This window comes from Aulonocara sp. 'chitande type north' Nkhata Bay, linkage group LG22 (assembly GCF_057382095.1).
Source record: "Aulonocara sp. 'chitande type north' Nkhata Bay isolate Kocher_YH1m ecotype deep benthic linkage group LG22, A_spYH_male_GT1.1, whole genome shotgun sequence".
NCBI lineage: Eukaryota > Metazoa > Chordata > Actinopteri > Cichliformes > Cichlidae > Aulonocara > Aulonocara sp. 'chitande type north' Nkhata Bay.
In genome coordinates this window covers 6,867,888-6,895,350 of record NC_141364.1, presented here as the reverse complement: position 1 = coordinate 6,895,350, position 27,463 = coordinate 6,867,888, and the positions used below count along the sequence as shown (strand labels likewise).

The 27,463-nt window shown below is 42.5% G+C and overlaps 1 protein-coding gene and 2 long non-coding RNA genes across 3 annotated transcripts in view; 2 read left to right on the top strand and 1 right to left on the bottom strand.

Annotated features, from left to right (window-relative positions):
* Positions 1–38: 38 nt before the first annotated feature.
* col11a2 (collagen, type XI, alpha 2) overlaps positions 39–27,463 on the bottom strand; it is a 43,293-nt gene continuing 15,868 nt past the window's right edge. Inside the window, exons 6-65 of the mRNA XM_086280904.1 lie at positions 24,591–25,457; positions 23,242–23,361; positions 20,353–20,568; positions 19,439–19,492; positions 18,476–18,517; positions 18,311–18,373; positions 18,090–18,164; positions 17,651–17,737; positions 17,249–17,305; positions 17,093–17,146; positions 16,894–16,947; positions 16,601–16,654; positions 16,250–16,303; positions 16,092–16,145; positions 15,943–15,987; positions 15,397–15,450; positions 14,674–14,718; positions 14,437–14,490; positions 14,225–14,269; positions 13,382–13,435; positions 13,240–13,284; positions 13,028–13,081; positions 12,873–12,917; positions 12,654–12,707; positions 12,355–12,462; positions 11,907–11,960; positions 11,765–11,818; positions 11,594–11,638; positions 11,337–11,390; positions 11,005–11,049; positions 10,848–10,901; positions 10,652–10,705; positions 10,179–10,232; positions 9,817–10,014; positions 9,642–9,695; positions 9,247–9,354; positions 9,052–9,159; positions 8,857–8,910; positions 8,677–8,730; positions 8,346–8,453; positions 8,159–8,212; positions 8,004–8,057; positions 7,768–7,821; positions 7,631–7,684; positions 7,410–7,517; positions 7,251–7,304; positions 7,032–7,085; positions 6,762–6,815; positions 6,330–6,383; positions 5,982–6,089; positions 5,801–5,854; positions 5,492–5,653; positions 5,339–5,392; positions 5,195–5,230; positions 5,044–5,097; positions 4,677–4,962; positions 4,417–4,526; positions 4,042–4,110; positions 3,657–3,893; positions 39–2,175 (exon numbers count right to left, since the gene is read on the bottom strand). Of these exons, the coding sequence (XP_086137030.1) occupies positions 2,029–2,175; positions 3,657–3,893; positions 4,042–4,110; positions 4,417–4,526; positions 4,677–4,962; positions 5,044–5,097; positions 5,195–5,230; positions 5,339–5,392; positions 5,492–5,653; positions 5,801–5,854; positions 5,982–6,089; positions 6,330–6,383; positions 6,762–6,815; positions 7,032–7,085; positions 7,251–7,304; positions 7,410–7,517; positions 7,631–7,684; positions 7,768–7,821; positions 8,004–8,057; positions 8,159–8,212; positions 8,346–8,453; positions 8,677–8,730; positions 8,857–8,910; positions 9,052–9,159; positions 9,247–9,354; positions 9,642–9,695; positions 9,817–10,014; positions 10,179–10,232; positions 10,652–10,705; positions 10,848–10,901; positions 11,005–11,049; positions 11,337–11,390; positions 11,594–11,638; positions 11,765–11,818; positions 11,907–11,960; positions 12,355–12,462; positions 12,654–12,707; positions 12,873–12,917; positions 13,028–13,081; positions 13,240–13,284; positions 13,382–13,435; positions 14,225–14,269; positions 14,437–14,490; positions 14,674–14,718; positions 15,397–15,450; positions 15,943–15,987; positions 16,092–16,145; positions 16,250–16,303; positions 16,601–16,654; positions 16,894–16,947; positions 17,093–17,146; positions 17,249–17,305; positions 17,651–17,737; positions 18,090–18,164; positions 18,311–18,373; positions 18,476–18,517; positions 19,439–19,492; positions 20,353–20,568; positions 23,242–23,361; positions 24,591–25,457 (5,409 nt within the window). The 3' untranslated portion in view covers positions 39–2,028. The remainder of the gene's footprint in view (positions 2,176–3,656; positions 3,894–4,041; positions 4,111–4,416; positions 4,527–4,676; positions 4,963–5,043; positions 5,098–5,194; positions 5,231–5,338; positions 5,393–5,491; positions 5,654–5,800; positions 5,855–5,981; positions 6,090–6,329; positions 6,384–6,761; positions 6,816–7,031; positions 7,086–7,250; positions 7,305–7,409; positions 7,518–7,630; positions 7,685–7,767; positions 7,822–8,003; positions 8,058–8,158; positions 8,213–8,345; positions 8,454–8,676; positions 8,731–8,856; positions 8,911–9,051; positions 9,160–9,246; positions 9,355–9,641; positions 9,696–9,816; positions 10,015–10,178; positions 10,233–10,651; positions 10,706–10,847; positions 10,902–11,004; positions 11,050–11,336; positions 11,391–11,593; positions 11,639–11,764; positions 11,819–11,906; positions 11,961–12,354; positions 12,463–12,653; positions 12,708–12,872; positions 12,918–13,027; positions 13,082–13,239; positions 13,285–13,381; positions 13,436–14,224; positions 14,270–14,436; positions 14,491–14,673; positions 14,719–15,396; positions 15,451–15,942; positions 15,988–16,091; positions 16,146–16,249; positions 16,304–16,600; positions 16,655–16,893; positions 16,948–17,092; positions 17,147–17,248; positions 17,306–17,650; positions 17,738–18,089; positions 18,165–18,310; positions 18,374–18,475; positions 18,518–19,438; positions 19,493–20,352; positions 20,569–23,241; positions 23,362–24,590; positions 25,458–27,463) is intronic.
* LOC147303368 (uncharacterized) lies at positions 946–6,446 on the top strand. The gene is made up of 4 exons (XR_015126961.1): positions 946–1,054; positions 2,033–2,226; positions 4,403–4,551; positions 6,305–6,446. It is a non-coding gene; the product is annotated as an uncharacterized LOC147303368 (long non-coding RNA).
* LOC147303367 (uncharacterized) lies at positions 6,714–10,860 on the top strand. Its single transcript, XR_015126965.1, has 4 exons — positions 6,714–8,079; positions 8,197–8,824; positions 9,042–9,370; positions 9,634–10,860. It is a non-coding gene; the product is annotated as an uncharacterized LOC147303367 (long non-coding RNA).

The window sequence follows — 27,463 nt, the reverse complement described above, 5'->3', positions numbered from 1 at the left end:
GTCAAGCAGCTCTTTTTAAAAAGATTATATATTACAGAAACAAGAATTTAAAAAAATTACTTACAGACATTATAAAATACTTTTTTCTTTTTTCAGCACCATATTTTTATGTTGAAACGGCTTCAACACAATAAAAACAAACAAATAGTTGAGGTCATTCTCTCTGGAGGAGGGCAGATTTTTTTGGTTTTGGCTTTTTCGGTCATCCATCCTCCGGTTTCCTGCTATATATATTTAAAAAAGCACAAACAAATAAAACCAGAACCCCAGAATTAAATCGCCCCATCATTTTTCACTTTCCATCCCACAGTGGCGGACGACCTTCGCCCCCCTGCCTCTCTCACAGCCTCTCTCTCCCCCGTGGTGGTTCAGTATCTTTACCATCACAGCTCAGATCGATGCAGACTTTAAGTAAAAAGTTGTTCCGTGATTGCAAACCTGCAAAAGCCAACAAGTGAAACAGCAGCAAGGACAGGGACGTGACAGAGGTGGAGAGTCACCGTTTAATCATTACAGTGGAAGCAGGATGTAACAGCACAGTACAGTCGATGCAAACACTAAGACGGGATCTTACAGTAACGTGTGGCCACAGATTCTTATTTTTATTCCGTACAAAAGGAGTTTGAACAGGGCGGAGCACCGCGGTGAGTTTGACCTTCAAGTGTCAGCTGCAGGAAATAAATACAAACCACATGTGACTGAAATATTGGTTGGTTCTTGTTTTTTTAATCTCAAAGCACCCTGTTAGTTTTAAATAAATACAATAGAATATCACTATTTCTGTACAAATGGTATGTAATGCACATCTTCCCCAGGTACAAGCTTCATGAATTAGAAGAGACTACAGGAAGGAGTCGGAGTGGACACTACACCTTTGACACGTTTGTGTAATTAGCACCTTACCACACAGGTCAGTAAAAGCGTGCATTTTTATTTGCTGCTGCAGGAAAAACAGGAGGAATCTCTGAAGCTCTGACATGTTTAAACACTGATGGAAAACAACAAAGAGTCCAGACTCAGCAAACACCGGAGCGGCGTGGTGTTAGCGGCCTCGGTGAGGAGTGATTTAAAGAATCGGGTCTTTAAAAAAAGGCACCAGCAGCATGCAAATACAACAGCACTGCATTTAGCACAGTTTACAAAATGAATGGCTTTGATTTCACTGATCACACGTCTCTCCTGCCTCGTGCATGCATCACATCGGCTCAGCGCGGTCTCGCTCCTCTCGGGTGGAGGAGGGATTGTCCTGCACCTCGCCACACGTTAACCTCGGTGCTCAGTTCCCTGTGTTTCTGCCGGTGTCGTTAATTCTTTGGTTCCTTAAAGTGTAAAAAGATCTGAATGTTACTCTGTAAACAGCATGGCTGAAGAGTCGCCCCTGATGACCTCACAAAGAGCCTCATCTACAGCTCAGGGGAACGTTTCTGACCTCTGGCTGTTCTTTTATGCTCACGTTTGTCTCCTGTTTTGCTTTCATGTGATTTTAACTGCATCACAGATAAAGGCGGCTGCACGGGAGCCTCTCACAGCCTGAACGACCGTCAGTCATGCTGCCTGCAGAGTGAATGTAGATTAGAGAAGTGGGAATGAGTGTGACCCGTTTCTGTGAGGAGATGTTGGATGGGGAGGTAGAGGGGCATCAGACCTCAGGTTGCCGGCTCGCTCTCAGGTCGGTGACGTTAAAGAAAACACTGTTTTATGTTGAAGAACGCTCCCTCCTGGCTTTATCTTCGTCTCGCGCGGCGGGTCGAAGGTCTCCTCTCCGCGAGTTTTTCAGATTTCTCTCCTCTTTTTTTTGTTTTTGTGACGTCCATTAACTGTTGGGAGGATGTTGGTTTCCCCGGGCACGCACTTTACTGTGAGCGCGTGTTTGTCTCACAACAACTGCATGTATATGTAAGTGTGTGTGTGTGTGTTTTATATCATTTACAAATTAATTTACAAATTACTGGGCATGAATGTTTTTTTCATATATAAGTGTGTCTCTAAGTGTGTGTGTGTTTGCATGTATTGTGTGTGTTTGTGTTCTTAGGCTTGGAAACAAACAGGTCCCACTTCAAAACCAAACTGCTGGTTTTTCTCCCCAAAGTCTGACACCTTGATATCCCGCAGAGGAAGATGCTCCAGCTGTGGCGTGCTGATCTCCAGGACCGTCCTGTCGAAGCCCTTACGATACTGAGGAGAGACACAGAGACACGCACGTCAGGAAACCACAAAATGAAAAAGGTTTATAAAGTCTGTGTAAGTTGGCACATTAGGCTGAAGTTAGAGCAGACGTGGTTCTTCTCCTTATATAAAACAAACTCTCCCGTTGTACCCGCTCAAAAACAAACAGCTAAACACTTCATAAAATCCTCTAAATGTTCCTCTTGTGTTTTGCAGCTACATGTGAAACCGTTTGTCATCATAGTGTAATTAGTGATCGTTCTCAAATTTAAATCAACCCCAAAGATCCCATAAAATGAAAAACTGTCTGTTATTGATGAGGAACGTGACACAGTGTGGGGTTAAACTCTCGTGCTTTCTCCAACAGCTCAGTCACACGACATAAAACTCCAACCTCTTTGTGACAATAAGTAAAAAAGCGGCTGCTCTCAACTTATGATTGAATGTTTTTGATCTCAAGGCGACCGCCTGGTGTAAGGCGAACTGTCTCCAACCAATCACAGTCCAACTTGGACCGACTGCAGTCACTCTCAGACAGATTGGTGAAGGTTTGCCAATAATTTTTGTTCATCTACAAACACAATTTGCCCAGATTCTGCAATTAACCTGAGTCAGTCTGCATCGATGAGCACAGCTCGTCTGTTTTGTGTTTCTTTGCAAACAGCAGACTCGACTTATCTGGTTGCATTTCTGGTTTAAACTATGCAAAAGTCTCGAGTCTGCTCTTATTTCTTCATGTTTGTCTCGTTGGAGTCAGACTATCTTTACATTTTTTAAGTGGTCAAAGTTTTTCTTTGCACATCGTCTGCTTTTTCATTACTTTCAGTTCATCCTTGTACCTGAGCATTTTCAGAGGGAACAGGTCAGAGTTCATAGATCGGTGTTAAACCAGTTAAACATTCAATCATTCAATCAAGAATAAAAAAGGCACCTGACTCAGCATGAATCAGTGTTCTGTCTACAGAAAACAGACAACTCTAGACAGTTTGTTCCATTTCTTTGGCTGAATCTATGAAAAATTAAAAAAATGACACTTTAACAGACAGAAAATCGTATTTTGTGATTCCCAAAGAGCGACTAGTTGAAAACATATCTCAGCATGCTGTGCAGTGTGTCCTTAAAAAATCTGAGGAAACTGGACAAGATCAAAGTAGTGGTGATAGTCCTAAAAAAACTATAGCAGCACCAAAGTTGCACAGAAGTTTTCAACTGACTGTGAGTTGTCGTAGACCTGCTCTCTGTCTGCAAAGCAACCATTTCCAAGGTAATGAGATCGCAATCATCTAAAAACACTGTTTTGTCTAATGTGACTGCAACATCACAGAAAAAGAGGCAGCTTAATTTACTAGGACTGGATGAGGGTCAGACTAACTCTGGTCCATCATACATGGTTACGATGGTCCAGAGGAAAGATGTGACAGCTCCTCATCACCTTCAGTGACACGGAGCCTTTAACAGGTCTGGATGTAGTTTTATGTGTGTGAACTCACAGAGCAGCCATCGATCAAGGCTTTGATGTACGGGTTGGTCTCATAGCTCAGCTCCTCGTCGTTGGCACCCAGGAAGTGCAGCGCCCTTTGGTAGTTGTTCTCGGCGCTTTGGTCTGCCCAGGCCACGGAGCGGTGGCAGTGGTAGGTGAGGTTCTGACGGGCCTGGACGCTCAAGAGGCGCAGGAAGCCCAGCTGGACCACGCCCACGGGATCACCGTTGGAGTCGACGTAGGAGAACTGGGAGGAGGATGAGAAAGGAGAGGATTTAATGATAAGACAACAAGCAGCAAAGAGGAAAAGTGTAAGATGAGTGTAAGGATGCAAACAAACGAGGGAAAGAAGGTTAAACATGTCAAGAACTAAACTATTAAACTTAATTACTAACCTTACTACCAGTGGAAAACTGACTGTACCACGATCCTGGAGTCTCTTTGTCCCAGGAGCTCATCTCCACCTGTGACCACAATGATCCACGTCACACATTATAGTTAAAGTTTCATTTAAACTCTGTTTTCACACAGACAGATAAAAACACCTTTTTTTAAACCTGGGTGGCAAATTTCCTCAACATTACTGCTCTGACATCTTAGTTTTGTTATAAATGTTAAATAATTTTTTTTTCTTACATAAAATGAGAAAATAGAAACCACCACAAACGCTTCGGAAACCCAAACATGTTGATTTAACCAAATTATTATGAGTTTAGTTAATAATAATGTTTTTTGACACAGTTGTTGTTTTTGCAGATTGCTGGACTGACCGTGTTGACGTCCTTGCTCGGGTACAAACACGTCTCTCCAGCACTAAAGTTACAGAAGACCTTGAAGGAGTCTCTGGAGCAGCCCTGATTGGGGTCGATCCAGTACTCTCCTGCAGGGGGCGACAGAGAAAAGAGGTGGGAAAATGTAAAAGTCTGACTTTGACTCTTAAAGATGTTCATTCATCATCGTCCTGGTACTGATATAAGTGCCAGGATCAGCTGCCAGGTTTGTTTTGGGTTTTGTGGTTTGTTTCCGTTACCGTCTTTGAGGTCGGGCTGGCTGAGGTTCAGGTCCTGGCAGGTGCGCGCGGGGCTGTCCTGAGTGCCCATAGGGAAACGCATCGTCTCGATCTCTTGACGGAGGGAGTTGAGAGAGCCAAAGATCTCCTCCATGCCTTCGCTGCCCATCAGGAACTCTGTGCCGGCGGTGTCAGATGCCGGCATGTCAGGGTCAAACTCCGGCGCCAGCTGGCTGGCATCGATGGAGCGTTTGGACTTGGGACTCCTCTGGATGGGCAGCGGCTGAATGACCTCACCAGGTGGGCCCTGGGAAGCAAGTTTACATCATTAACTGCAGTTCAGAGAGCACACGGAGAAGATTTAAATGAAGAAAGGTGGAGTACTAACAGGAGGTCCAGGAGGTCCTTGTACTCCTTTTTCTCCCTTTGGTCCAGCTCCTCCCTAAATCCAGCAGGAAAAGGAAAGAAGCATTACATCATCACATCGATTCATCTTTGAATTTTACTGACACTGCACTCATGTTAGCGTGGTTACTCACAGATGAACCCTTAGCTCCTTTGATACCTTGAGGACCCTGGAAAAGATGTCAGACTTTAATAAAACGGCTTCAATGACAGGTTTCAGGAGCAGGAGGAGGAAGAATGACGTCATGTTCCTGGAATAAAACAGCACAAATACTTACAGGAAGACCAGGAGGACCAGCAGGGCCGAGGGGTCCGGTGCCTCCAGGAAGTCCCTGTGTTACAAGACATGAGAATCATTTCCATAAAAAAGAGTCAAATAAAATAAAGGTTTCACTGCCTGCTCTTCATCGTGTGACAGAGGTCAAACTTACGGTCTCTCCTTTGGGTCCAGAGGATCCCTGAGGCCCAGGAAGGCCTCGGTCTCCCTTCTCTCCCTGCTCTCCCGGAGGTCCGATGAGACCGATAAGACCTTGGTGACCCTTCTCTCCCTTGGCTCCGGGGTCTCCACGCAGGCCGGGCAAACCAGGCGGTCCCTGCAGGAGGAGAAGCAGAGAAAAGAAAAGAAGAGGACGAAAGCAGGAGGACAGACGAGAAGAGGAAAGATGGAGGATTAAAGAAGGCAGCAGGAGCAAAGTGCAGCGTGACGGAGCATCAAGTGCAAACTTTGTGTTTGCTCTTACCAAAGGTCCAGGCGGTCCTTTCTCTCCAGCAGCTCCTGGTAATCCTTGTCCACCCTGAAACACAATTATTAACACACTTAGTGAGTGAACAGCAACACATCAAACAACAAGTGTCACACACAGTGAATTTGTTTAGTTGCTGTTTGAATAAACCCAAAAATGACTGATACACTGAACTGACCACTGATCCTGGGAGTCCTCGAAGACCTTCGGTTCCTGGTTTTCCTGGTTGACCCTGAGGGCCGACAGGACCCGTCTTTCCTGGGGGACCGACTGCACCTGGATCTCCCTGTGAAGGGTGACGCCAAAGAAACGCGATTCAAAGATTCCTTCTTTGCATCAGTAAAAGTTATGCATCACAAAAATAAGATTGATAAGAATCTGAGAAAAACAGAGTTAATCATTTATTGTAGAATCATTATTAGAAATAAAGGGTCAGTAATCAGATGTAAACATAGTTTTGTCTTATCATCTGAGAGCTTATACTTACTGTGATCTGTGCAGATCATTTAGTAACTGAAGGACTCACCTTGGTTCCCTTCTCTCCCTGACGTCCCTCTGCTCCTCTTGCACCAGCAGGACCCTGACATGTAAATGAGGTAACAGTGCATCAGTGAACATAAGTGATAAAATACTGTATTCCTTCAAAGTTAATAAGCTTTCACTAAATCATAGGAATGAATTGTATTTTAAATAGAGGCCATTTAAATACGACTGCAGGAAAGAAACAGAATAAATGTTTGATGGTGTCCAGGATGCTGCGCTCAGGTTGGGTGTTTGGGTGATGATACTCTAAACATGACTGGTCAGTAAACACAACCTTATATGCTCAGGTAAATAAAAGGTCAAACTGCAAAACTCTGTGATTGTTTTCACCCTTTTTCAAAAGCTGGAAGCATTAAAAAAATTACTTAAGTGATTTTTCACAGCAGCAGGTTGCCATCAGACTGAGTGATCTTACCCTCTTTCCTGGGGGTCCAGGAGGTCCGTTCTCACCAGGAGGTCCGGGCGTGCCCTGCGATAGGAGGCAGAATGAAAAGATTGATCCCTTGAAAAATTATATAAATGAAACTTGTCTGTTTTGGATATTTACTAAAACAATATATGAAAGTAATGAGAAAGTGGCCACTTTCATGAGTATTTTATAAGTTTTTACTATTTCTTTTCCACATGGGTGAGGAGCTGGATCATTTCTAATCCTTCATTTCTGCATCTCTGCTTTTTTACTCACAGGTTCTCCTGCTTCTCCGTCCTCTCCTCTCTCTCCCTTAGCACCATCCTGGCCCTAAAAACAAAGACGATGATGTCAGAGGTTTTCTTTGGGTTGTTCGGTTCAGCACGAAGCTCAAACGTGCAGTGAAGAGGCTGAACTGAACTGTCGGCAGCTGTGGAGCCACATTTAACATCTCTGCAAATAAATAAACGTGAATCATTCAAAAACGACACTTACTCTGGGTCCAACCTCACCAGGGGGGCCGGGATCACCAGGGAAACCAACAGGACCCTGAAATTAATACAAAAAGATCAATGATTAAACACAGTAAAGAGATCGGTGCTCACTGATCTGTGCGGCAGTCTGTGTATGTTCTGGTGTGTCCGGTTCTCATACTGGGTTTCCTTTGGGCCCGTCGTCTCCTGGTCCTCCTCGTCCTCCGGCAGGTCCAGCAGTTCCAGGTTGGCCCGCCTCTCCCTTCTCTCCGCGCTCTCCACGAGGACCCTGTCCACAGAAGTACAGACCTCTTTGTTTGCTCATGGATGATATTTAGATATCAGCGACAGCATGAGCTCCGATGCATCGGCTCAAAAAAGCATTAAGATCACATCGTTCACCTTCTTTCCAGCCTCTCCTACGATTCCAGGTGGTCCGGCCTCACCGGGCTCTCCCTGTGGAACAAATATCACATATTTTAATCCAGTTTTTCTGTTTTTGGACACAAAGCTGTAAAAATATTCCTTCAGTACTGCACCTTCTCTCCAACAGCCCCAGGATTACCAATACCACCAGGAGGACCTTGAGGACCCTGAAAACAGACAAAAACTGATCAAATAATTTCCATCAACAGTTACTCGGAGGAAAAAGTATCAGATAATCTACTTTAATTAATGCTGAACATGAGTTTCATGAGAATTTAATCTGCTAAAATTAACTTGATAGAAAAGGAGCGAGTTTCACAGAGGTTCAGTAAAAGCTCCAAAAACTCACGTCAGCTCCGCTGGGTCCAGCAGGGCCACGGGGTCCTGGAGGGCCTGGAGGACCCTGGAAACATAAAGAGGATTTGGTTTTTATCATCATTTCATTTATTTTGTTGCATACGTCATTACCAGTTATTACAATATTCATGTGTTTGTGAAACTCACCATAGGTCCGACATCTCCCGTCTCTCCTTTCTCCCCAGATGGTCCTGGCAGTCCCTGCAGAGCAAAGGTCAAAGTTCTGGATTAGGAGCTTTGCACAAGAGCGATGCTCGAACTGCACGAGTATTTACATCAAATCCAACGTAAAGAAAGGAAGTGTTGCTGTTTTTTGACATTTTAAGGTTTTTACCTGGAGTCCGATGGGACCTGGGGCTCCTGGGAAGCCTCGGGTTCCCTCGTCACCTTTAGCTCCGAAAGGACCCTGCTGCCCCCTCGGTCCAAGATCTCCATCAGCACCCTGCACCACAGAAGAAGAAGAACAAGGACAAAAGCAGGACATAAGAACAGTTAATGTGCTGTTCTCCTGACTGGATGGATCTAAACTAAAATCTGGAAAAATCTTGTATATTCATCACATAACTACATTTTCATTTTAACAAGACCTTTATCAAATCTGTAAAGTAAAAACTGCAGCTATCATCAAATGCATGCACTTGTAATAACAAGGAGTTTCTACTCACAGCTGGACCAGGCTGACCTACAGGACCGAGCGGCCCGGGTGGACCAGGAGGACCCTGCAAATAACCAGGAACAAGCACATGAACACAGAGAAACAACAATCATTAGGGGAGAAACAGCATTATTAGATCCTGATCGTTACCATCAGAGGTAAATATTAATCTCTGATTTAAGTCACTCACATGCTCTCCTTTGGCTCCTTTGGCACCCTTCTGCCCAGGCTCTCCAACCTCACCCTGAAACAATAAATAAAATTCATTTTATTTTACGCTCTGAGCTATTTTGACTCTTGACACCTTCTGAGGTGAAACATTCACCCTGCAGCTTTCCAAGAATCTTAAGCTAAGGTGTGATCTCTGTTACTTAGAGTTACTGGCCTTGTCTCCGTCCTCGCCAGGAACTCCAGCTGTTCCAGCAGGGCCGGGCAGACCCACAGGACCCTGCACTCCGTCCCGACCTGCTGGGCCAATGGGCCCTTTCTCACCCTGAGCAGGAGAAAGAGAGAAATCAATAATTGATTTTCATCATTAGCTGGACAGACTAAATTTGATTAACACATCCGGAAGACTCACAGGGACTCCCTTCTCTCCAGCTGGTCCAGGTGGGCCCTGAGGGCCTGGTCTGCCAGGAGGTCCGATGGGTCCAGCAGTACCAGCTGGTCCCCGCTCACCAGGAGACCCCTAAGAAATACATGAGGTCAGCACCAACCACAGCAGGTTTTCATTAAGTGAATAATTCATTCTTAAGTTGGAAGAATAAGTAACAGATTTTAAAAGTTTTTAAAAGATTTCTATCTCCTAGTGAGAGACTTGAAAAATTAAACAAATACAATGATGGTTAACATCCAAACTCAGAGTACGTTCTGTTCTCTCCTCACTTAACTGAAAGATCCAGACTTGCATCCATTATTTCTGAACTATGAACATTTCTTTAAATGAGTTGTTTTTTAATATGAACAGAAACCTACAGCAGGTCCAGGAGGTCCAGCAGGTCCTTCGCCTCCCTTCAGTCCTCCACCACCCTGGAAGAAATGACCATGCAGGAATAATCATCAGACTATTATTCTAATGACTGAGATAAGAAATGTTTCTTAAACACCTGGATCCTGGCTTGATGACATATGCTGGATCATTTATACTCACAGGGGTTCCAGGAAGTCCTCTCTCTCCTGGGAAGCCTCTCAGTCCTGGAGGACCATCTTTTCCAGGCCGTCCTGTGGGTCCAGGGTCCCCCTTGGTGCCCTCTTTCCCTGAGGGACCAGGAAGCCCCTGCTCACCAGGTGGACCTAGAGGTCCGGGATGGCCACGCTCGCCCATGGGGCCGGTCTCTCCTGATGGGCCCTGGAAGATGGACATGGAGAGGGTTGAGAGAAGAAGAAAGCAATGATGGAAGGAAGAATGCAAAGCAGCAGGGTGTGAATATGGAGAAGTGAAGTGTGTAAGTTGGCTCGTGATGTGATTTACTGTAGCAGTAACAGTATGTGCACCACGATGAATGAACTCACCTGAGGTCCAACAACTCCAGGAGGCCCAGGTGGACCCATTTTACCTTGGAAACCCTGCAAGACACAAACTCAGTTAACAGTTGATCTAGAAAACACAGACGCTCAGATCTGAAAGGCAAAGACGTGTCCACTCACAACCATCATCACAGTCTGCGACTGAGATGAAGAAAAATCTGCTGTGATGACTTTTTTGTTTATTTGACACAAAACACAAATAATTCTTCTCCATAAATACAGATTCAAGCATCTCTGTGCATTAAATTTCACAGATCACTACTTAAATACTTCAGACAGACAGAAGACAGCAAAGCTGGGAGGAAGACATGCAGTCAGTGGTCTGGATTAAAACCCACATCTATGGATTAGCCTTAAGGCATATGGGCCACCTGCTCCACTCAGTGAGCTCAGGTGGAGGCACCTCTAAGAAAGAAAAATAAATTAATAAATTAATAAAAAATACAAATTTAACTTACAACTTCTCCTCTCTGTCCGGGATGTCCTGGCAGGCCATCCTTTCCTGGTGGTCCCTGTAATAAAACAATAAACCAATTTTATCAAACTGTACAAAGTACCTCAGTTTTTTTATTAATAGCTCAGTGATATCACCCTGAATTTGTATCATTACTAAAATCAGTCTGTGAGGAACCGTAAATGAAAACGTTTACTTACAGGAGGTCCCTTTGGTCCGGGGAAACCATTGGCTCCCTGAGGTCCTGGCAATCCCTGAGAAATCACATGTGGTAAAGTAAGAACATTAAATATTTGACTCAAATTTAAAAGTAAGTTTTTCCAAGCAGGACACACTTCTGTGAACTTCAACACTCACCCTCTCTCCAGGAGGACCATGAGGTCCATCACTTCCTGAGGTTCCCTGACAGGAGCAATAAAAGAAGAATGAATTAAATACAAACTCTTCTTTTCTTTATTTAAATTATTTACAGGCAAAAATCAAAAGCAATAAATGTAAATGGCATCGAGGGGTTTTAGGCAAGTCTTGTTTAAAAAAAAAAAATCCAGCTCTGACTTTTTTGTTCAAATATTTATATAAAGATGAGATACGAGTAATTTCTTTCACACATTCATGTAAAATATGAAGTGAAAACAGGATTCATCAGTAAATCACAGTGTGGACAGTTTGTTTCAGGTGTGCAGACGAACCTTTGCTCCTGGTTTCCCCGTGGCCCCCCTCGGCCCTCTCTGCCCTCGGGGGCCCTGATGGTCAAAAACAGCACGTATAGTTAAGTTACTACGATACACTCAAATCATATGAAGCAACAATTAAACAACTCTGAAAACTGTGTTTCTGCTGATCACCAGAGGTTACACTGATGATGGGTGATGTACTGATAGGTTATTCTTTAAGGCTGTGAGCAGAGCAGCTTCTAAACCCTGAGCATAATAAACAGAAAAAGTACCGTCGGGCCTCTCTGTCCTCTCGGACCTGGTTTGCCGGAAGTACCCTGAAGAGAATCAGACAGACAGTTAACAGTAAACATTAGTTAACATTAGAACTTTTGTTATAACCTGAGAAACTTTATCCTTGTTAGGTTTAAATGTCTGAGTCTTCCACAGAGACGTCGTCTTACCCTTGTTCCCTTCTCGCCGTTTGAACCAGGGAATCCTGGGAATCCAAGAGATCCCTAAAAATAAACCAACATGTCAGGATCAGCTGTTCCATCAGGATCAACCACTGATTCAGTGCTAATGAAAGGCTTGTGCTTCTCTTACCTTTGGTCCTTGTCTTCCAGGATATCCAGGAACTCCAGGTACACCGAGTTTACCCTGGAAACAAACGATGACGTCATCAATCGCAGCAGGTGTGACTGCGTTTTCTAACCTGCTCCACTACAAACCAGCTGGTTATGACTGATTAATGCTGGCATGTAGGTGAGAAACCTGAGAAGCACTCAACATGATGCACAGGTGTAACAGTCACATTATCTTGTAATAAAGTTCATGTTATAAAGTTAAATGTCAGGTTTAATGGAGAAATTCACATCAATAAAACATAAAAAACTCCTCAAATATTTAGAAAAATTCAAATAAATACTTGTTTCAGATCCCAGGTACAGGTGAAATATAATTCTTACACAAGTTATAAAAGTATTAAATGATGGTCTGAATAATAAAAAATAATTACTTTTATGCAGTCTTGCTGTAATGAAACAGTTCATACCTTCTCACCAATCAGTCCAATAGCTCCAACCTCACCGGGGGGTCCAACACGACCCTTTGGCCCCTCCGGGCCGTCCTCTCCTCTGGGCCCTGATACTCCAATCTCTCCCTGTAAGAGATCAGAGTGGAAACACAGCTGTGAGATTAAATCTGTGCTGTACACAAAGCAATAACTCAGAGCAAATATTAACATGGGTTAGATTAAAAATCTGGACCATCCAGTCCTTCATTCAGCCATCTAGTGTTACATTAAAGAACCAGCCAACTGACCAATCAGCTGCTTCATTATTCACACTTTACCCTCTCTCCCTTGACACCGAAATCTCCTTTAATTCCCGGGAAGCCGTCTTCTCCCTGGCAACAAAAACAAATAAAAACACAATGAATAGATGTACATGACACCAACCTTGTTTTTAATTATAAAATGCAGTCACATGATATCTCCGTTTTCCTTTTTTAATCACCAGATGTGCACATTAACACGATGTTATTGTGTAAACGTGATATTTATTCATTTACCTTCTCTCCTTTGTGGCCTTTCAGGCCGCGGATGCCTTGTTCTCCCTGTGATCACAACAATTTCATAATCAATACATTTGCATTCTAATAAATCACATTTAAAAAATGTCTTTGCTAATTTGTTTTACGACACATTAAAAATGAAGCGCAGTGACCTTGACGCCCCGAGGACCAGGATAGCCGATAGCTCCCTGAGGACCGTTAGGACCCTGCAGACCAAAGAAAGCAGGTTTACAGCACAACACACACACTGTGGTAACTACGACCACAAGGACAAACCTAACAGAGGTTACAGGTCTCCTGTTAGGATGGATAATAATAGTAATATGAATGAAGTAATATAAAGTGATGGAGTTATGGCACCCACATGGTTTCCCTTGGTGCCAGGAGGCCCCTCCTTTCCTGGGTGACCCTGTAACATGAAAACAGAGAGTTTAAGGCTTAGAAACGACATCACCCAGCTTTAGGTGGTTCAACTTAATAAACAATATAAAGAAAGACAAACATACAGGAGGCCCATCAGCTCCAGGCATTCCTGGGAGACCTGGTTTTCCTGTGGGACCCTGGAGAAGGAGACAAAGTGTATATAAGGTCAATAAATGCTCCTTATTTGAAACGTCTCATATCTGAATGAAGCACGCTTTTCTGCTTCGTCGCTGACGAGTACGACAGACTCACATGGTTGAAGTGTGAGCGAGAGAAAAGTGCACTGATACAGAGAACGAGTGTTATTCTATGAGACTCAGAGTGCTGATACCACTGCTCGGTGGGGAAAGTGTCGATGTGAATGAGGTAAGGCTGCACAATTTCACTTTAGTTTCAGAGATATTCATGCTGTCACTGTCACAGCTGGAGTGTCTGTGGGTCACAGCTGTATGTGGTTGTCGGGTTATATGAGAGTGACTGCAGTCTTCATGCAGGCAGCTGTGTGCTGTACTGTGTGTGCGTGAGGTAAACCCTGCACTTCATATCAAACTTAATTTAGAAGATTCATTTTTAAGTGGAATAGCATAAGATCATCATCTCTGACAACAACCATCATATTTTCACCTTTGTGAGATGTGTGAGTTTGATTGGTTACTATAATTCTTAAGCATCCAATAGACTCCTGCTGTAACAGGTGTTTAAAGATCTCTTCCTGACAACAGCACATCCGACTCCCTTTGTTTACTTTCTCGGTGTCGTCACTGCAGTATTTAAATGTCAGAGTTGGAGAATAGAGTTGAATAATGTAATGAATTAATAATATTCCAACTATTATATGACTGTGTATTGTTGAATACTTGTTTAGAGCCAACATTCATTATGTAAATGTACTTTAAATAGAGTATGATGAATATCTAAGGTCTTACTTTCTCTCCTGGGGGTCCGATGGCCCCTTGAGGTCCCGGCATTCCCTGCAAAAAACCCCAAAACACCGCGTGACCTTTAATCAGTTTATGTAATTATTACAATTTGAGCATTAATCTTTCCTTTTATCTTTGTGTGCATGTTCCTGCATAGCTATTCCCATACATTATCACGTGTCAGGTACGTGATAATGACCAGGTGTTCTCTGTCTCACCTGAGTTCCTGGGGTTCCCTGCTGACCTGGAGGTCCTGGCTCACCTTGGGGACCCTGAGAGACAGAAACAGAAGAGGAGAGAATAACGATCAGCGCAGGGCAAAGTGAAGGAAAGAGGAGGAAGAGAGAATCTGTCAGAAACTAGCTAAAAGAAAAGTTTTGTGTTAACATTCTGAGTTCTGATCTTAAATGTTCAAATACACACGATAACAGGATAACATGGAAACTGTTACTGACCAAGCTTCCTTTGGAACCGTGGGGTCCATCGTTTCCTCGAACACCCTGAGAGAAGATCGAGAGGAAGAAATTAAAAACGATTCCCCATAAATGTCTAAATGTCAGCTTCTAGTCAAAGCATCCAGGGAACAGGAACTGAAAACATCATCTCTGGTGCTTTGCTCAGCATCACTCATAGAAAACGAAACATCTTGATGTTGATGCAGGTTTGTCTTTGTGGGCATCTTCCTATTTAAAGTGCAGTCGGCTAATTTTACACAAGTCTTTGGAAAAAAGTGCACAGAGTATTTGTCTGAAAGCGCTGGTTTGTACTTAAACATGTTATAAAATTTCAAAACAAATGTGAGAGTGTAAGGTAATAAAAAGTGTTTACTGTGTTTAACATTACATATTTAAAATCTGTAAGAAAAATACATGGAACAAAAACACTGATGTTCCTGCTTCTGTCATATTAAACTGATGGAGTAAACTTCCCCTAAAGCTAAAACTTTACTTTAGCAGAACAAGCAGAAAGTTTAAATATATCATGCATTCATTTTTTACATGTTGGTATGTTTTGAGGAGGCTGTGGGAACATCACATGTTCATTTTTAGATTTGGGATGAAACCAGGTTACTGGCTGTTGGTTCAGGTGGTGCTGTGGGTGCTCAGTGGTCAGAGTGGGGTAAAACAATGCAGCCAAAATAACAGCAGAAGGCTGGGCGTGAAATCGCTTCTACTCACAGGAGGTCCGGGGATTCCTGGAGGACCTTTGGGTCCAAGCAAACCACGAGGTCCCTGCAAACACACAAGGACACACAGGCGTCATGCAAACCAGGATCATTCACTCACACATACTATTGTTTTTAATGGAAATGAAAGGAAAAACATAAAGAAAGAGAACTTATAAATATATAAAGTATAAATACAGAATGAGCTATTTAAAGAGGTAATCTGCATTCTCCTTCTTTATCAAATCTAAAAGACTGACCCACAACTAGCTGCATAAAAAACACAACTCCCTATTTCAGTGATTCTAAAAGCACGTTGGCTCCTCCTCCATCTTTGTGTTACTGCACTACATTATTAATTACAGTAAAGATCCCTAAAATATCATAAAAGTGTGATGATTATGAAACAACAGGTGCAAAGGTGACCTTGTTATGTGAGATATAAAAACAGAGGCATGTGGGAGACCATTTAAAACACAGACAATAAAAGCACGAGTAGAATATAAATAGAAAATAGTGGGAGGTGTAGAATCAGCTGGGCTGTGACTGAAACACTCACTGGTTCACCTGGGAGACCCCTGGGTCCAACGTCTCCATCATCTCCCTGCAAACAGAGAAGAAGCACGTTATGGATGAAAAGATGCTGATCAGCAGTGACACAATATCTGGATGTAATATTAATATTATAATATTCTCAGATCTGCGTACCCGTTCTCCGTCCTCTCCTGGGCCCCCTGGTGGTCCCAGTGGTCCAGAGTCACCCTAATAAAATATAAGGATGAAGCAGATGTAAATAAATGATTCTACAGTGGTAATAAAGATTATAACTGAAAAACAATCATTGTTTTTGAGTTTGTTGGACGTACCCTGTGTCCTTTATCACCAGGCAGACCAGGAAGACCATCGAAACCACGGTCGCCCTGTGATAGACACAGACATGAACATTACTATTATCTCACTGTAGAAAGTAGAAATGCATCAGAAACGATCTCAATACAATAACAATGAGCACACAGCTGAGGCCTCAGGATCCATGAGAAAGACTTTGATACAGCTGAATAATCAGGGAGAACAAACTGACTGTGTCGAGCTTTTGGCACCAAAATGACACCAGTATTTAAGTTTTAATATCCATTCTTATTGGACCAATAAAAAAGCTACAGAGACAGGGTGGAGGCTTCAGGCTGGTGGTGTTTAAATAAAGGCAGTGAGGGTACCTTAGTTCCAGGCTCTCCTGGCATTCCTCTGGCACCATCAGCTCCAGCACGGCCCTGCGAGGAGCAGAGGAAGAACATGTTTAAGTGAACCTACGTTTAAAGACAGCTTAAACAGGAGCACAGGTGAGCGTCTGGATGGACAAAAACTGGCTTTTAGAGGTTTTAAAACTTTCTGGTGACAGCCTGAACTGCAGGCCTGAAACGACACCTACTCTCATAAAACTTAAAAAATAAAATTTACAACGACAAGTGATACACACATCTTGATAAAAATGTCAGCTGTTCATACTCACTCTTCTTCCTGCTTTGCCTGGAGGGCCCATCATACCGTGGGGTCCCCTTGGACCCTGAAAATAAACCAGGGGCCCGTCAGAAGTGCCAGTTATAACTGTGATCTCACAGACATGAGCTGAAAAGGTTCACTTAGAACACAATACAGGAGTAATAATAATAAAGTCATTAATAATTTTACACACAGCTGTTGTTATTTACCTGAGGACCGGGGTCTCCAAGCTCTCCCTTCAAACCAGTACTTCCTGGATTTCCCTGAAAGAGACTCAATCGTCTCAGTCTCATTTTACTAATGACGATGTCATATACACTTAGAGAACAGACCGATTATTATGATCCAAATGAAAGGTAGCATACCAGGGGTCCAGGGCGTCCGGTGAATCCCATTGGTCCAGGAGGCCCCTTCAGAGCCATCTACAGAAAACACGACAGCTGCTTATAGCAGTGATTCAGGAAGAAACTCTGTTTGCATATTTATGTTCCCTGGATAAGATCATCGTCTTAACGTTCACAGAATACCTGCTGTCCTGTTCACAGTGTTTTTATAACACCTCATCTCTTTTCTGTGTTCTCTTACTGACCACATTAAAATCTTATTTTGATTCTGAGTTTTCATAACATAAATAGAAAAACGAAATAATTAACAAAGTGCAGTTTTAATAAAATATTGGAGACAATGTCATTTCACAAAAGGTGACAATACCAGGGCGAAACAAAGCATCATAGATAGAAAAGCTGAAATAAAAACTCATATCTGACCCTGGCTTGGGATAAGATGGCTGCAGCCTGAGCCTCCTGTGCAGAAACGACCGGCCCCTTGTCTCCTCCGCTCTGCCCGAAGCGGAACTGCAAACACAGAACGAACATTCAGACTCAGACCTGATCAGTGACAGTGACGCAGGAATTACTCTAACATATATATATAAAAAACAAGGAATAAACATTTGAATAAACAAACAACTCAACATCTGAGAGCATTCCTATAGACTGTAGCTGTGTTCAATGAGGAAAACCCGAAATAATCCAACTTTGAAAGACCCAAATCTCAATGCTTATAAAAAACCAACACCGACAATAAAGAGTTAAAACACATTCAGATCTGGTTTAAACAAAACATTTGCCCAAATATGACTCATATTTATAGCTATTCTGATAGTTTCCATAATCAGTAAAGGCTGAAAGGTTAAAGGTGACTTACAGGCAGCATGAGTGAAGTTCCAGGAGGTCCAGGAACCCCATCAGCTCCAGGAAGACCAGGCCTACCAGGAGTGCCCTGCAGGATATCAGAGGGGCAACGGTGAGTCGGCCAGTATAAGAATTTAAAAACATAATCAATTCAGCTCCTTTTGTATAGCACATGTGTAACACACAGATTCAGATGCATGCCTACAAACCTTCAGATAAAGGAAAAATACTCACCCTCTCTCCGGGGTCACCGACAGAACCAGGAGGTCCAGAAGATCCAGGAGGTCCAGTGGGACCCTGCCAGACAAAAATTAAGAGTTCAAATATTTGTCGACAGAAAGTGAGGATTTATTTTTTAAGATGGAGAAAAATACAGATTTGGAAATAATATTAACTTACAGCAGGTCCCTCAGGTCCTGGAGGTCCTTCAATCAGCATCCCCTGCAAAATCCAAAATAAAGTAAAAAGACAGACAGACAAACCCTCCACCATCAGTGTCCTCTTAATGTCTACTCCATTAATCCTCTAATGAGCAACACTTCAGAACGTTTCTTAACTGGCCTCACAAGCTACAGCGCCACAAATATCTTTGTAAAGGTAAATGTGTATAACTACAAGGTTAACTGGCCACTTTGTTAGGTACACAGGTCCAGCTGCTTGTTAACACAAACATCAAATCAGTGGTCTGAAAAAGAGAAAATATCCAGCGAGCGCAGTTCTCTGGGAGAAGATGCCTCAATGATGTCAGAAGTCAGAGGATAAGGACTGCTTCAAACTGACAGCAGGCACAGAAAACTCAATTAATCACCAGTTACAACCAAAGCATCACTGAATGCAAACTGTGTTGAACCCTGAACAGATGAGCAGACCAGGCTGTGCTCCTGTGAGCTTAGAACAGGAAACTACAATCAAAACTGGACAACTGGAAAAATGTTGCCTGGTCTGATGACAATGCAGGAAGATGAAGCACAGAGCTCAGATTTCCTCAAACTGTTTTTTTTTTTGGATAAGACAGTGAGTTTACTGTATTCACATGATCTCCACAGCCACCAGACCTCAGTCCAACAGAGCACAGAGGATGTGCATTACAGATGTGCAAATCTGCAGCAGCTGTGTGATGCTATCATCACCAGAGTCTCTGAGGAATGTTTCCAGCACCTTGCTGAATCTAAAGAATTAAGGAAGTCCAAACTGACTGTAACAAGCAGCTCCTAACAAAATAATTGGTGAGTGTATTTCTTGGATTACTGTGAAGAGCAGGATAGTAAGGGGAAGGTTGCCAGTGCAATTCCCTGTAGCTTCTGGTAAAACAACCCCCCCTCCCAAAACACCCGGTCAGGTAAAACTGTTGAATTGACTCACAGGCTCCAAGACAGCAGGCTCGCCCTTTTCTCCTTTCTGGCCTCTAACAGCAGCCTGAGGAAAACACACATGCAGTCAATAACAAGTACGTACACACACACGAGGCAGAAAAAGTGTGCACAAAGTCACTGAAAGCAGATTTCAGTGTTTTGACTGCATGCACTGACACATGTGTCAAACATTATCGTACTAGAGTTGATAAAAGAGTAAAATAAAATGAAAACCTGCTCTGCTTGAATTAAAGTGTAAGTTTGTATCCAAATACCATTGATTCAGCAGCTCTCCAAACTGTTGGTCCATGACTTACAGACGTATTTATGCACAGATACAGAATCCTCTGAGCTGGGCACCAAAATACAAAGACATATACTCAAAACGACATTCAGGGCAAAAGATCACCTCTGAATGCCTCTTTATGGAGCATATGTGACAGTATAAGTTACTGTAAGGCTCAATACACACACTGTAAATTAAAACCCATTTCAACCACTGCTGTGATAACTTTGCCTTGAAACGCATTCGCTGTCCGTTTCTCTGTGACTGACTGAGTTTGCAAGCTATAAAACGGAGACTGTGAACAAATTTTACATGAATGTCGTCCACTCTGAATTCACGGTTTGGTGAATGATGGTTGATGCATCCAGTCTGGATAGCTGAGGCTTCTTAACTCCATGTTTGAGGATCATCTCTGTGCCAGTTCTCAAAGCAATGTTCAGTGTTTGAATTCAAATTAGCAAATTAGCTACCAAAACATCAGTAGCTGAATTAATGTAAGGCTTAATGTAAGATAATCTCTCTCTGCAGTGCAAACTCAAACAAGTCACGTGACGGGACACTGAATGCAATTTCACGATACTTTGTAGAGCTGGTTGAAATGTTTTTTGTGTTTTTGCCTCTGAAGCAAAGCGACTTACGCCTCCCTCGTCTGTCACAGCGGACAGGGCGGGGCCAATGTTGCCATCAACCTCTGCAGTCTCTGGTGATGGTTCATTGTAGTCTCTGTAGTTATAGTCGTACTCTTTAAGGCCCACGTCCCCAGTCTCATACTCCTCAGTGAAGAGCTCTTCTCCAGTACCACCCGCCTTGGCGGCGTCTACCTCTTCTCCCACCAGTGCTGGCTCCACCTGAGGCTGCGACGAGTTTATCGTAGCCACAGCGGGATGGATGGAGGGGCACGAGAGAATGATTCAAGTAAAGGAAAAGAAAAGGTGCAGAAAGGACGAGGAGAATAGTCAAAGAGAGGGGGAGAGGTGTGCAGGACGGGGAAATGTTCAGGGTGGAATTGAAATAAAGAATGAGAGGAAAGCAGCGGTGGAAGAGGAGCATACAGAAAAAAGTGAGTCTTACCTTTTATAAATAAACAGTCACAGAGGGAGAGAACACAAACAGACATCTGGCAGACCGTACAGGCGATCAGGTTTATCCTGGAAACCCTAAATCTTCCATTAATCATCTGAAGTTTAGTTTATTCTGGAATAATTTCACCAAAGCTTTTTAACATCAGCCCTCGTGATGACCGGTGATCAAATACGTTCTCACAATTGTAAAAGTTTGAGAAGTAAAAACTAGAGATGGACCGATCCGATATTACGTATCGGTATCGGTCCGATACTGACCTAAATTACTGGATCGGATATCGGAGAAAAATAAAAAATGTAATCCGATCCATTAAATATCACGAAAGCACCTCACAAAACTTGCAACACGCCTTAACTCACCTCAGAACGTTAGCACGTCAGAGCAGTATGCATCACGTGATAGAGCGGCTGTGGCATGGGGACCTGTCGGTGGTCTGGATAGCATGTGGAGCTTCGCTAGCAACCCAGCATTTCATCTCCGACAAAGTTATCCCGAGAGAAGTAAAGCAAGTGTGTAAGTCCATCTCTGAATGTAAAGCATTCCTGCGTTAAGCTTAACAAACGATATATGGAGCGACTGCCTCTCCTGCTGCTACTTCAATCATGAAACTGCTTAACGATCAGCTGATCGGCTTTTCTGTCGCGAGTCCGTGTCTCTAGTTTGTTTTTGGCCCACTTTGCACCAGAAAGAGGAAACCAGCGGCTGAACAGCAGCAGCACGTTTAAGCTTGATAAGCTGTTGTTAGAATTTATTTAATATTACTTTCTACTCCAGGATCTTTTTCTACGTAGCTGACGCTGGTAACTGTGCAGGGGCGGATCTAGCAAAGTTTAGCCAGGGGGGCCGATAGGGCATTAACTGGGAAAAGGGGGCACAAAGACATACTTTTCTTTCTTATTCTCATTTAAAATGTCTAGCTTTTAATAAATAATTATCTGACACCCAAAGTTTCAATTTGATGCAAAATGAATAGAAGTCCATTACTGTATATAGTAACTATTAAGTCTAATATATATACCCTAGTAAGCTATAGTACTTTTTCCCTTTGGGAAGGTACCATCTGTGCAGTCTGCAATTTTGTTGAAGAAAGATGTTGAATCTATTTAATATTTCTTGAAAAATAATTGATTTCTGTGCATTTTTTTTCACACTGCATCAAATTAAGGTTGATTACGTCGATTAAGCATCATGAGGTGGAGCGTGAGGGGTGGTTCCCTATTTTTTATTTTTTTATTTTTGTTGTTGCTGGGAGTTGGAACCCTATTAGTTAGGTTGCTTAATATTTATGCTAAGTACTCTTTAAAATACCAGAATAGGGAGGATGGTGTAGGTTTAAGTTTATTAGATTGATCAGTATTGCTGAACTATGAAATATTTTTTTTTGCATACAGGTATAACAGAATAGCTTTAGTGTAGTTGTTGTTTTAAACTTGAGTATGAACTTATACAAAATGCAGCAAGATATTTAAAAAACAGTTTTGTTGATTAAAAAACACTATATCGGATTCATATCGGTATCGGCAGATATCCAAATTTATGATATCGGTATCGGTATCGGACATAAAAAAGTGGTATCGTGCCATCTCTAGTAAAAACACTTTTAATGGTGATGTTTGCATCGTACGTGCACACACAGAACTGATGTTAAACACTTTGTGAAGACGAGCTGCTACGCAAAGCAAAAACTATGTTATTTCTTTTTTTTTTTACTTACCATGTAAGTTTAATAACAAACAAGAATCCAGTGAATTTACTGCACAGTTTTCTAATATAAAAAAATCCACATTGCATTAATATATCTGACACACCCTCCCTGATAATTATGAATAATGTCGGTATTTGGTTTCTAAATCATATGCTGATAAAAAACGCAGCAAAAATCAAAACTGGAAAACAAAACAAAATCAAAAATGTGATGAATTTGCAAATCATCTAGATCTTTAGTACAGTTAGATTTTCTCTCAAACAAGAATGCATTTAATTCATCTCTTTTTTGCTGTGGTCTTAAGCACATATCAAATATTCTCATGTGGATCTTGTTTTCACAAGATTCTTGTTCTTATGTCGAGATAACGACAATGGTGGATCTCGAGATGAGAACAAAACTCTTGCTGTTAGGAAAAACGGGAACCACGTAAACATATCCGATGGTACACTCGGATGATTGCGGTGCATTCTGTCTTGAAAGAGGTTTTTCTTATGTCTTGTCACGTGACATCGATGGCAACAAAACAGTGATGAGTGGTTAGAAAAGTAAACGGAGAAACAAAGAGCTTAAACTACTTTGTTACACTACAAAGACTGGGCTCACCACCACACAGGAATCACATCCTCCTCTCCCTCAGAGGTTTTATTAAAACACTCATATGTGAAATTTAAGCTGTTCTGTGGACTCTAGCTTGACTTGATGTGTGTTTCTGATAAGTGTGTCATCTTCTTTTTACCTGTACAGCGTTTTCTTCTTGTCCAACCACCTCACCCTCTGGCTGTGTGAAGGTCTCCTCATAGTAATAATCAGTCTCTGTAGGGGTGTGGCCAGCCTCAGAATATTCAGTGTCTACATCCTAATTGGTCAAGTGGACAGGAAGTGGGGGAGCAGGGAGGAAGTAAGCAAATTCGATTGAGAGAGTGTGGTTAGTTCAAAGTCTTCTGGTTCATGATGAGTTAAAAGAAGAAATGAGACATGAAACTGTGGTTGGCAAAGGCAAAGAGCTTTTTAGCTGCAACTCACATCTTTAAAGTTTAAAGAACCATTTTTGAAAAGAAATTTCAGGTCGTTTCAGAATCTCAGTGACTATAAATGTTGCCTTACGCAAGATTTAGAGAGTCATTGAGATAACTGTAGTGAGATTTCTTTTCGTTTCTTCGCTGAACCATTTTTGCTTTTTAAAGCTCACAAGCCAAGACTTAAGAAAGGGTGAAATATGATCGTATTGGTGGTAGAACTGAGAGCTTCTAGCCATCCCATCAGGTGAAAACATCATAACATGATGCTCTGGGATGAACTAGTTTCACCTCAGGATGAGACAACAGTGAAACAACCCCATTTAACAGCCTCACAGAACACGATTCAGTGAAGTCAATCACTGCTTTCCACAGCATGGAACATTTACTGAAATTCTGATTTTAAGCAAAGCATAATGGAAAGTTCTGTGAAGCTGCTTAACTCACATGAGATACAAAATATGACAGCAGACAGGGAGACGGAGATCAGGGAGAAAACACAGGTACGCAAAAAACAACCAAAACATAGAGAGGACAGAGTGACAGGGAGGTCTGATGTGTTGCAAGTGTGTAAAATATGATAGTATGTGTTGCATTTATGTGCCATAGCAATCCATGCTCATTCATTAGACCCGTATGTTAAAGGTTTCCCCGGAAAGAAAGAAACAGAGGGCTGGAGTGCGTTTATGTTCTGACATCCAGTTTCAGCAGCTTGAAGGTAGGAGTGAAGTAAAGAACAGTGAAACCGTTCAATTAGCCATGCTTCCCTTTGCACCGCTGTACCATATCATATGTGGAAGCTGGTGTGATCATGGAGATCATATGATATATGAACAGACAGCTTGGTATGAACCAGCTTCCATTCTGAAGGCCAGATTTTGCATCATCGAGGATTTGCATCAAAATTACTGAAAGTTCAAAGAATTCACAAAAGAAAGCAGGAAAAAAAAGAGGTTTCATAAAACTTTTGCTGCAGATCCTGGATGATGGAAAGATCTGGAAAAGAGATTGGAAAGATGGGACATACGACCCGGGCTGTTCCAACCCAAACATCGGCCTCCTGCTGTACCTGCTGATAACGGTTGGTAACTTTCTTCGGTGGGACTCCAGTTCCGCTCAGCGCTGTGTTGCCAAACGGTGGGAAAGGTTTGTGCGATTTTATATCCGGCACTTTGTTGACTCTTGTGGGTCTGGCTGGAGTCGGTCGGACTGGGGCAGATGTTGCCACTGACTTCGTCGGGGGGGAATCCCTGACGAAGTTATTCCCCCGTTTGCTCACCGGGGGGACTTTGGTCACAGCTTTAACGTCTTTGACGTCTGCCTTGCTTTGGGTTTTTACTTTTGGAGCTTTGGTGGCTGCAGATTTTGTAGGTCCTGGTTTTGATGCTTTGGTGGGTTTAGGTGCCTTGGTGGCTTTGACCACAGTTGTTTGAATTTTTGTTGTAGTTTTGTGGTTGCCATTAGCCTTAGCCCCACCATTGCTGTTACCTTTTGCTTTAACATCGGTGGCCGTTTTGCCGTTTCCATTGGCTTTCTTCTCTGTTGTGACTTTTCCATTGCTGCTAGCCTTCGAGGTAACAGGAGCTTTCTTCTCAGCTACAACCTTACCATTGCCATTTCCATTTACTTTGACCTGAGGTGTTGGTTTGGCTCCAGTTGTAGCTTTTGCATTACCATTTGCTTTCTTCACAGCGCCAGTTTTGCCATTGCCATTCTTCGCTGGGGCAGCTGTGGGCTTAGATTTGGTTGGTTTGATTTTAGACAGGAGGACGTCTGCTGCAGTGGGCTTTGCTTTGGAGGACTTGGAAGCTTTGGTGGGCATAGGTGGCTTGATGACGAGTTTATATGATCCAGACTTGACGGGCTTAGCTGGAGTGGGCTTGGATTTTACAAGTGTGGGTTTAGCAGGTGCTGTTTTTTCAGTGACTGCCTTCTTCTAATAGCCGTGATTATTGTTTGGTTGAGATGTTATTTTGTATGTAAACGTGAATATGGACAAAGACAATGAAAGAGAGTAGAAGATGACAAAGATACACGGAGATGGGGAGGGGGATGAAAAGCACAAACAAGGGATGACAGAAGGAGAGAGAAAGACAAGAACGCATGTTTTGAGAAACAATGACATAAAGATGGCTAAGGCTCGGATGATTTACTGAGACTGTACAGGCATTACTGGATACAGCACAGAAGTACACTGACACCACTTAAGCATTAAAAATGGAATTTACACCAAGATGGCCAAACAATATGAAATATTTCATGTCTATGAACCAATTTATTTGAGTTTGTTTTTGCTGATCTCTCCAATAATGCCATTCCCAATACTAAATAACAAAGCAGCATCTTTGTGCTAATAAGAACTGAGGCTGTGGTTTGGCAGAGGCACTGAGAGCGTGATGGGGCAGGTAAAGCTGGCTGCAAAACACTCACACATACACACAGGTACACGCAAACATACATAACGCTGATACCAAACCTGCTGTGTTGTGATTAATGCACCAAGCAAACTGTAAGAGAAGGCTGCTGCAGTTTAGTCATGCAAAAGAAGTTGCAGGGACGGCGGTCTGGCATGCAAATGCGTGTTAGTCACATAAAACCACAAAGTGTAAAGTTGTGTAGATCAATGACTCTAACCACCATGCTGCTACAATAAAATACATGCAAATCAAAACTGTATTCACAAACAATCGCCTACAAAAATACGTTATGAAGAGAAAACAGAGGAATATACCCTCCTCACAAAGGTCAGGGGAACAACCATGAATGCATTTACTAACACAATCACGTGCACTGACATTCTCGTATTTACACAGACGTTGATGTAGAAACTTTTGGTGCAGAAGCACAGTAGGTGCATGCGGTAACATCCTCCCAGACAATGAAGTAATCATGCAAAACAGTAACAGGACATCAAAGACTGTGTGTGTCATTAAACCCCATGTAGTGAGCGATCACAGGAAAGCTTCTGTAAGTGAAATAAGCTGATTACCCAATGTATGACAAACCACACCTAGTATCTGGTAACATGACAAACATGAAATCCACTGCATCTGTAATCTAACATGTAATCACTGTAATCCAAGAATTTTAAATATCTTAACGCTCTCTTAAAGTCCAGTTTATATGATTATGAAATCATATAAATATCAACTTTATCTCACAGCAATTCATTCAAAAATCTCCCTTTGAAGGTGTTTGACATCATTTGTAACCTAAATAAAACAACACAGCTGCACCCTCACTGCCCCAGTGCCCCCACCTGGCCACATGTGAACACACAACATATATGACAACATGTAAATGACAAAAATAATCCTGTGTGATGGGGATGGAGGTAATCACATGTCTGCATTAACGAGAGAAGCTGATGTAATAAAACAAAAAGGGGGTGTGGAGTAATGAGCGCAGAGCGAGAGAGGCAAAAATAAAACAAATAATTTATCGTGTAAGAAAATTTCGATTACATCCCAGCACTTGTAAACCTAATAATACAGGATGGATTATGAGCCAGTTATGGTTTAAATGCCTCTCTCTCCCTCTCATTCTCCCTCCCTTCCACAAACCCTGCTCGTGTTTTCCTTCACTCTCGCTCCCTCTTTACCTGTTGGTTGGGGGCCCCAGGTTGGGGAGAGGGGGTCGCGGAGGAGGAGGCAATGCCTGTTGTTTCCTCATAATAATAAGGGTATTCATGGTCATCCTGCTCCTCATCAAAGTACTGAGACAGATGGAAGGAACGCGAAAGCGAGAGGAAGAACGCATGAAGAGGAGTTTAGATTTCCACAGGGAGGTTGAGAGAGGTTTTAGAGGCCATGTAGGGATAAATGAAGGTTAAGATGAAGAGTATGTGATGCAGCATTGGGGACGGGGGGAATAAACAACAGTAGGAGACAGGAAACAGGATGATGAGAAAACACAAATCTTTGACTTTTTTCCCACTCATCA